At 37.6% G+C, this 10,189-nt stretch overlaps 1 protein-coding gene across 1 annotated transcript in view; it reads right to left on the reverse strand.

Annotated features, from left to right (window-relative positions):
* The window catches only part of LOC121316389 (son of sevenless homolog 1-like), a 61,101-nt gene extending 51,171 nt beyond the window's left edge, over positions 1-9,930 (reverse strand). The window contains exon 1 of the mRNA XM_041251468.1: positions 9,054-9,930. Coding sequence (XP_041107402.1) covers positions 9,054-9,140 — 87 coding nt within the window. The 5' untranslated portion in view covers positions 9,141-9,930. The remainder of the gene's footprint in view (positions 1-9,053) is intronic.
* Positions 9,931-10,189: the final 259 nt, after the last annotated feature.

The following is a 10,189-nucleotide window of genomic DNA, read 5'->3' on the forward strand; positions in this document are numbered from 1 at the left end:
ACAAGCAACACCTCTGAAAGCTCTTCATGTGTTAACAGCACAGGAGCACTTTGAAATTTGGACAGGTTTTACAGTAAAACTGATACTTTGGGTAAACTCAGTCATACAGTACAACATTAACCAAGCATCCCTGGTGGCATAATGTACAATAAGGTGGGGGGGTGTAACATCGCTGGTCTAACGGTTTATAAACAAGAAGCAAAATGGATATGTGGTGCAAGTGGTTGTTAACGGTTAGTGAAATTTGGTGGGAGAATAAAACGAATGTGGCCACAAAACAGTTCATTTTTGTTATTTGACAACTCCAAAGATGGAAGATAACAGAGAGAATCACAGGATACAGCTGATTAACAAATGTGAAGACACTACATCAAAGTGTATGGCCAGTATCATTGATTGGAGAGTATTAAATACATAGGCAGTGAAACAGTTCATTCTTAAATGACAGACCCTTGGACATGACAGAGAATCACAGAATCTACATGTGTACCAAACAAGAAGACAATACTGAATTTCAAACTGTGCTGTTTAATGCAAAAACCTAAGACACCACATGACACACTTTTAACATGCAGGGCTTATTTAACCCTACAAATATGAAGTCACAGCCTCAAATTGTCCCTGACAGACATTCACAGATAAAACATTAAAAAAATCTGACTCATAGGAGGAGTTAATGACTTAAGATAAAACAGGTAGTTTTGGAAGGTTTAAGGAACGAAAGACACATCTCAGAGCACTGTTTCCTATTCAGTCTTCCTAGTTTCTACTGCACTGCAACAATACTATGTATCTGCAATACTGCAGTCAGAACAAGCAAAGAGCTGTGAGGGGTACAGGCAACACGGATTTGACATATTTTATTTGTTATTGCAACGAGATATGTTGTATACTTATAATTAATCTTAATCCCAAAAGAGACCTTCCCATTAACACAAAAGTAGCTCTGCTGTTAATGATGCTTCCTCGGGGCAAGTCATTTACTATGTTGGGCGGTGCGGTAACCAGGCCAACCATGATAGAGTAAATAAAAACACTTTATAATGTATCACATATTTCTTGAATAATAAAGGCTCAGCAGCTACACAGAACTTCAAATACTGAATAGGCCAACGACATTTTTTAAACTACTTTAAATGAAACATCTAAGCTGCAATAAGGTGACATTTTACAACATTCTGTCATGATTTTTTCCCCCCCAAGTTTCCCCACTCCCAGGCTTGTTGGCATAGCTTTAACTGCCTGTGAAACTTATAGTTTAAAATATAACCAATCCTCTATTGGCACAAACCTAAATTCCACCAGTGCTTTTCAGAACAGGCACATCAGAGGATACTGGCTAAACTGACCCAAAGGCATTCAGTTCCATTCCTTGCATATTTGTGGTTGATGCACCACTGCTGTGGTATTTCCAGCGTTAGCCAGCTCTTCCCACACATCTTCATGCTATAGTCTTTCTCTACTTCAGGTGTGTATGAATCAAGGTCCCGTTTCACTGAATACCTCGCAGGGGAGGACTAACCAGGAAACCAGGCCTCTAAAAAGTTAATTTTCAGTGAGAGTCATGTCAGTCACTTCACTGGAAAGGAATGCCATGAATCCTTCATGTTGTCAGCAGTTCAACTCCGAGCCTCCTGCTGCTGCTGCTGCTTCTGCTTCTGCTTCACAGCACACATGCAGGGGCTGCCCTGACACACATTTTCACCTGGCCTTTTAGTTTTCCCAATGTTTTAATTGACTGAATTTAGGCTTAGCTTGTAGAACTTCCAGAAGCTGCAGTAAGGAGTGTTGTTGTTCAAAATTGTAGAAACACATTTTGTTTCTATTTAGCTACCATTATCTCAAATCAGGGCCTACATTTTGTTTATTTTTTTATTTTTTTTGAGGGGGGGGGGGTTGGGGGGGTTATACCAGCTCTGGTATTCGAAATTCTAGGGAGGCACACAGATAAACCACGTAGCTCCTTTATTTCAGTCTTAAATGTGAGGAATTTAGGCATTATTTTAGATTCTGCTTTTTGCTTTGACTATCAGGTTGGTTTAATTTCCAAACTTTCCTTCTGTCATCCAAAGCTGAGGCCAATGTGGTCACAAATTGACCTTGAGACAAAGAATCTCACTTTTGTTGCTTCATGGCACAACACGTGTTGATTGTTGCAACGGTTTGTTTGCTAAATAGATAGCAGTTGAAACTAAACAGCGGTTAGAAAACTGACAATAAAGTCATCACATGAATCCAGTTCTTAAGTCCTTGCATTGGCTGCCTCCTGCTTACTGTACACGCAATTGGAGTGACATGTAACATACTGAACACAGACATTTTTACCCCGTATTTGCTACTAATATTTTTACAAAATTCACTGGGTGACCCATGTTTTAGTTACAGATAGTCTGAGATTCACATTTCCCTCTATTTCCTACTGTACACCATTAAATATCAACAATTGCATACTTTAAACAATTTAAAACCTCTCCACAACAACCACTGGATGGGCAAAAACAAACTCTGATATGCAGTTTACACTGTGGTTGCTTTATAAATACTGTACTAATTTACACCCCCATTTAAAGGAAAGAGTTACTCTTATAAATAGGTGTTTTTCACAGCTCAGTTGGCCGATTCACAGTAAAGGGATGAGCTTCACAACCAACCTAAAAATAACAGTGAAAGTGTTACTGCAGATGAACTCAAGGCAATAATTCTGCACTGATGCGTCATTTAAAATTGCTGTGTGAATTTGTGAAAAATGTTATACTGACATCTCTGAAACAATGTACTTTGGACATCGCCTATCCTTCGTGAGAAAAACACTTTTAATAAATACCAGATATTGGAGTTCAGATACTGAAAATACTGGAAATAAGACTCCTATTGTATAGCAGTTTGATCTGTTCATGGTTTTACTAGGAGTTTAAATCAGATTCACCTGAGCGTGTTACCTACACACTGGGGCTTATCAAGCTTGTATTAAAACCTGGAATGGGTGAAACTGCTATGCAATAGGTGTCTTATTTCCATCCCTGTATTGTCAGTCTGCAAGGTGTTTAAATTATTCTGTGGGACAATGACTACCTCTAGGAGGTGCTGTGGAGACAACAGCAAACTGATGTGATTGGCTCCTTAAAGACCACAACCAGATTGAGGTTTTACAAAAACTTCACCCATAGAAATAAACTGCAGTGCGTGATTTCACAATTATGGCTGCATTCACTTTTTAATGCAGAAGTATGTGTTGTATTGATTTAGTCTTATAATGGTACACTAGTATTAAATACTGCAGAATACTGTAAACTTTTACTGTAGTAATTAAGTGAACATTTTTTATATACAGGTTACATACTGTACCCATGGTAATAACCATTCTGCATTGAAAAAGACAGGTGAAGGTCTATACTTTTGCAGAGATGGAAATAAGACTCCTATTGCACAGCAATTTCACCCATTTCTATAAGCTTGATTAGCCCCAGTGTAAAGATGACCTCAGGTGTGTCTTATTCACCTCAATGTAAAACCAGGAATGTATCAAACTGCTATACAATGGGAGTCTTACTTCCATCCCTGCTTTTGGGTACCTATACAGTACATGTATACAGCTATTCTCAATAAAACAAACTATAAACAGTCATTTATATGGAAGCACTAACCAACCGAGTGCTGACTATAGTACTGTATGAGCTGCCCTGCGAAGCCTGGCAGACCCAGTGTGACAAAAGGAGATGCATCTTTTGCTGTGTGCGAAGGAGACAATTCTGTTCCAGGAAGTGATCGGCAAATTATCAAAATAGTACCTCACTATGCAAATTATCTGACTGTAAATGTTTCATATTTGTGGAGTAAATCGCATTTGCTAATCTAGGTATAAGCTTGTCTTTTTCATTTTTGAAAAGGCTTTTTTGTTGTTTATTTTAATTTGTTTTTTTTTATATTAAGAGAATGAGCCATTGCTTTAAATGCAGGCTTGTCATAAATACAATAATAAGAAGTGGTATCTACAGTAAATATGACAAGCTTCTGTACCCACCATTTTTTGAAACCAAGCACAATCACTGAAAACATAATATTACTAAGTGTTTGCAGTGATGTGATACAGTACCTTCAGTTGTATGGCAATTGCTTTGGACACTTTCTAATGGCTTCAATTCACACCTACATTAATCCCTGTCCAATAGTCTCTAATAACATTCCTATGCATGACCTCATTGGGAAGTTTTTTTCATGTAGTGACCTTGTCCCCTTAGCAACCAAGAAATCAGAGAGCAAAAGCAAAACCACCAATACAGCTAAGAATGGCAGCAGTGAATGCAATACATTAATCCCTGTACCAGACAACCCACAGTTAAAACCATTTCTTTCATAACAAATTCAGTGGTGCAGTCCAAAGCAGAACATAGACAATGATTTCCACATTTTATAATTCACCAGCGAGTACCAACACAGTCCAAGATAAGAGCTGACTTTTCCATTTCAATTATAATTAATCTCCTTATTAACATTATGCTGCTGTGGGAACCTAGCAGCTAATTTTCTGCTACTGCTGATAAATTTGACTGGGCAAATAATGTTTGCCAATGTGCGCACAAAGACAGTTGAAGCTGCATTACATATTACGTCAGAGCCAGACATCACAGAAGTAATGGAAATTCCAATAACTCAGCAAAAGACCCTACTGTAAACGGGAGGGTCTAATTTTAGCTACAATTTAGAGTTGGCAGCGCTAGCAGTTTTCCTAAATATGCCAAAAGCCTGCCAACAGATAGGAAAGACAATGCTTTTAAAGTTCAATATAGGAGACCATTTCCTACCTGCTTCATTGTGGGGACATTATAGATCTTACAAATAAGGCTTAGAATAATATATACAATATATTGTACAATATTTCTAAGGGTTCTCTCAAGATATGGTAAACACACACACAACATGCACATCCTTACAGTAAGCTGTAAACAGAACTAACTAAAACCAAAGGCCTTTCTGCAATTGAAGTTCTTATTCATATTGAAACTACTTTAAACAACAGCCAGATGTCACACAGGGAAGAACCACTGATGGCAAACGATCTTACACATTTAACAGGGTTTGTACATTCCTAAAAGTAAGGATTAGACTCATCTGCTTTCAACACAGTATCATATGACTCTATGACACTATGATTAAAGGTATAATATAAAATTGACATTGCATTGTACTCACTAATTAAGTAGGTTTTAGAATAAAAAGTTTTAGGTTACTGTACAGTTTGTCATCGCTCTCAAGTGAAAGCTACAGCCAAAAGTTTTGCATCACCCTATAGAATTAATTAATTTTGCTTCTTAAAGTCGAATAAAACTTGCTGAAAATGACATACTGCTTTGTAGTCACGAAAAACTAAAATTGAAAAATATTACATTACTTTGTAAAATATTAATATTGTTTGTTTGTCTATCTGATGGTGACTTACAGAGACTAGGCTGTGTGCACTATGCATCAGCTGCAGAGTCACTTTCAACAACGTCTCACCTGAAAGACAGAGCACAAGAGGTAAGTCAGGGTCACACAAAGAGTCAGTGGCTGGGCTGGGATTTGAACTGGAGACCTCCTGGTTATAAGCCTGTTTCTTTAACCACTGGACCACACAGCCTCTAACGTGAAACACTGTAATATCATGGCCTCCAGTAGACCTTTGCGATACCATTTAGTAGTTTCTTTGATTACATGAAGTTAAATAAAACATCTAAATTATGTTCATGTAGCTTTTTTTTGTTTCTTTTTTCAATATGTCTCAAGAGTAGCAGATATGTTCATTACGTTCAGCATTATAGTTTCAACTACATCAGGGTTCTCCCTATGGTAGACTGCCTGTCAAGGAAGCAGGGTGCTCTAAATGCCAGGTGACAGTGGAATGTACTGTCTTAATCAGAAAGCCAGTTATAATACTGTGATCACTGGACTAGCCAGTGTCATGTTTCTCATGAAAACAATTTCAGACATAAATGATTCACCAGCTGGTCAAAAGATAACAAACATACGTGCATTATTTTTCTTGTGGAAATACTACAAAAGCAAGCATGCTTTGGCTTCAACCTCTTCATCTCAAATTGGACGTCCAACAGATTTTCATTTCATGTTTCTCACAGCATCTTTTCAAAGATATAACTATAATCGTGTGAGGTAACGAGACACTCCTCCTCCCACGTTCAGATTCTGCCTCACAGAAACACACTTGTTCATTCCAAATTCACTCCTTCAGAAATGGCTAGATGTTTTGCGCCACAGTTTGTATATAGAACAAAAAAGTGCAATGCTGTTAAAGAGTGTTGTTACAGTAATTTTCACCTTTTAATTAAGAGTACAAAAAAAAATAAAAATAAAATTAAAACAGTATACCACCTTCCATCTCAATGCTGAAGACAGGAGATGACTGGTGCTTCTTAGTTCTCATCTTCCATTTTTCATGTTTGTTTTTTTTACATGCAGTACTTATATACATTAGCACATATTTACCTTTAGCAAAGACTATACATCCTTAAAGTGATTAAGGGGGGCTATTATCAAACTTCCTTCACAAAAAAATAAAATAAAATTGTCAAAATACTATTGAAAATGTTTTTTAATGTTAACCAAGAGAACTAAAATAAACAGTTAAAGACACTGTTTCAGATCATTAGGTTTACAGAAAGTTCAAAACAGTTGCTTGTTTTCTGCAATAAAAGCACAGCAAAGTGGAATAAAGCACAGTAAAACATATACTAGATTTTTAAAACCATGGTAAATTATGGTAAATGCAATGAATAACCATGGGAAATACCATGCAAATTTACAAAAAAAAAAAAAAATCATGTAGATATTTAGGTGACCCTAACTTAACATTAAAGTCTATTTCTTGTGGGTGTTCAAGGTGATTTAATTGACGGAGAAGGGCTAGTACTGACTTTAGGCAAGAGGCCTAGTTAGACCACCCTGCATGGAGCAAGTGGCTTTACGCAGATGAAGCTTTAGGGATTTCCATAGAATTACAACAGGCAAGTCATGTGGGGACTAATGTAAAATTAAACATCAAAATGGAAGCAAGACCCAGGTGCTGTAAATGCAAGAACAGACAAGTCCAGAAGATGAATTGGGAAATTAGCAAGTACCAAGGGCCAGTTATATTTTAGTGCATTCAGCGAACAAACAGATTATTCAAAGTCTAGTGTGGTTTACATAAGCAGAGCTAGGGGGGATAATGATAATAACCGCAAAAGCAAAACTGATAAAGCAATAACCCAAGAGGTCCCAATTCCAACTACTGTATTTATTCAATGATGGAAACCAAACTGCTAGCTCCCTCCCCTCAAGAAGGCATTCCTTCCAGGGCAGGCTTGAGCAATGTTGGGTGGGTGATGTGAAGAAGCTCACACTGTCACTGTATGTGCAATCCCTGCTCTTTCACCGAGAAGGACTTCATATGTTCCTCCAGGCCAAGCCTGTGGCAGGGCAATTCAGGGAAGCTCACAGTATCACAGCTCTCTTATACAGAGACTCTCCAATATTGCAAATCTAGCACATTTCATCAGTCCCAATATTAACTAAACAAATAACAACTATTATTATTATTATTATTATTATTATGATGATGTAGTCTGTGGAATGAAGACAACTGCAAGTGCTCTGTTTCACAGCTATATGTCCTTGTGTTGTCTAAGAAAATTGCATGTTTGAAGAATGAATCGAGATAAAAATATTTTGTTTGATTTTAAACTGGGAAATAAAGAAAATCTGTCAATTTCACCTCTGTATTGTTTTACTGAAATGACACCAACTATTTATCTCCTGTGTTTTGGTTTCTAAGAAACAAATAAAAAACGTAACAAAATCTTAGGTCAATAGTGGATATCTGGTGAGTAAAATCAGCAAGTCTGAACCTATCTGTCTCAGCAACTGAATAATATGGACTATTAGGCCTAAATATGAATCTGTTAATAGCTCTATGAAAAATACTCTAATACAATACCACACGCTTAATTAGCCACTATAACTAGTGGTTAGTGTGTAATTAGATCTGCAGTAAAACCTGGAATCCCTGCAATAGGAGCCAGTATCCACCCCTGAACCCAACACTGAGATACAGCTCCATACAGCTGACAAGAAACCACTTAGTAGCATGTTACCGGTCAACTGTATTTTGACAATCTATTTCAGATGTAATTTACATTTACCAAAAAAAAAAAACAAACAAAAAAAAAAAACAAACGTTATCCAAAAAACCACAACCGTGAGACTTCTTGTTGTGTCAATTATGCATGTGTCAGTTTTGAAAATTCACAGCAAGACAAGGCGCTGCGCACATAAAATAAACCTGACGATCAGTCCAGCACCACTCCTTGTGTTGCTGCGTCTAATAAGAAAGAGTCTGTCTAAGAAGTAACAAACGGTGCTAAAAAAAAAAATAACAATGAAAACCAATTATACGTTACAAGTCAAAACTTTTTTGTGTCAATCTATTCAGCGATGTAATTTACATTTCGAAACAATTTACATGAACAAAAAAAAACAAACAAAAAAAAAAAAAAAAAAAAAAAAAGTTATCCATGCTAGAAAGATAATTATAATTTAGCGTCGCTGATCTGACCACAACCGTGAGACTTCTTGTTGTGTCAATTATGCATGTGTCAGTTTTGAAAATTCACAGCAAGACAAGGCGCTGCGCACATAAAATAAACCTGACGATCAGTCCAGCACCACTCCTTGTGTTGCTGCGTCTAATAAGAAAGAGTCTGTCTAAGTAAACAAACGGTGCTAAAACTGCACAAGTAATATTAGTATTATCACTAGCACTGTTATTGTTCCGCTTGTCACTAGAGTCTAAGGAACTGTCTGTACAAAATGCAATCAGTGGCGCACAACCACTGATCAACATTCCTGTGCTCCGTACATATATTATATGATATAATATATATAATATATATATATATATATATAATATAAATATAGTCTCTCAATAAATACAACTATAGCCTACCCGTCATTAAAAAAACGCAAGATCATGATGCTACCAAGACGGTATCTGCGTCGGATGCACTCCGGGACTGGCTTACCTTATTGAGGGATGGTACCAGCAGTCCCCGCCACTTGTGTGAGTTCTCCTCGTTGAAGAAGTCGTACTGTAGCTGTGGAGTCTGCATGGCTCCAGCTATTTATACACACAGACACAGAGCCAGCCAGAGTTATCCTGTTGTATCTCCGCCGCTTCTCACATCAAAACAGGGAAGAACTAAGCGATGCAGTTCTATTGCAAAAGGCGGGTCGTTGACATGTCAGTCCTCCCCACAAAAATCATGAACATAATATACAGTGCTGAGGTAGTACTGTATTTAATTGGCCCCGTTGTTCCACGATACACAATATAGGATAAAGTCGAGGATTGGACTCCTCAGTTGCTGTTGCTGTACTGTGTGTTCAGTCATACAGCCTTCACTCATTGCTCAGATCGTGGAAAAACAATAAAACGAGCGCTTCCAAGCTGCTTGTTTCCTCGTCAGCTGGTTAAAACATCCGGGTTGTGTTGGTATGATTTCACCACCAAACCGTTGGAATGTGACGATCATTTGAAATAATTAATTCCCTTTTTATTTGTTTTTTTTTTACAACCCCCCGTTTTTGGAAAACAAAAACAAATAAACAAAAAAACAACCTCTTCTATACATAACCGCCCATTTTCACCGAATCTTCACTGCAAAGAGGAAGGCAGGCTCACCTTCTTATTCTCCACAAACTGGATATTAGGGTTTTCATTGTCTGAGGGTGTTATCTGCTTTGTTGTTTTGTCAATCTAATTCCTGGTATTGTGCTTTTTTTTTTTATTTGCAATTCTTTAGCCAAAATGGTTTAATTCTGGCGATTGTTGTGGCTCGGATGCAGTTTTAGCTGGAACAAGGAAGGAGCATGCGCAGTGTGCCTTATTCTGCGTTGCCTGAACCCGAGGAGCTCCCCCACCCTCCCCCACACGGAATGAGAGTGGGGTTGAAAGGGCACAAGGAAATCAGACCGAAGCAGTGGTTCTCAGAGGATGTCAAACTATCGCCTGGCAGAGAACCGGTGCTTGGGAAATAGCTCCACCACCAAATGCAATATATGAGACAGGGAAATGAAGATTGTTATTTTAGCAGGGGCCCTTACATTACATCAGACATCATCTTTATTTTTAGTTTTAATTTAGTAGTGCATGAATCAA

Source organism: Polyodon spathula, chromosome 5, assembly GCF_017654505.1.
Source record: "Polyodon spathula isolate WHYD16114869_AA chromosome 5, ASM1765450v1, whole genome shotgun sequence".
In the NCBI taxonomy this organism is placed as follows: Eukaryota; Metazoa; Chordata; class Actinopteri; order Acipenseriformes; family Polyodontidae; genus Polyodon; species Polyodon spathula.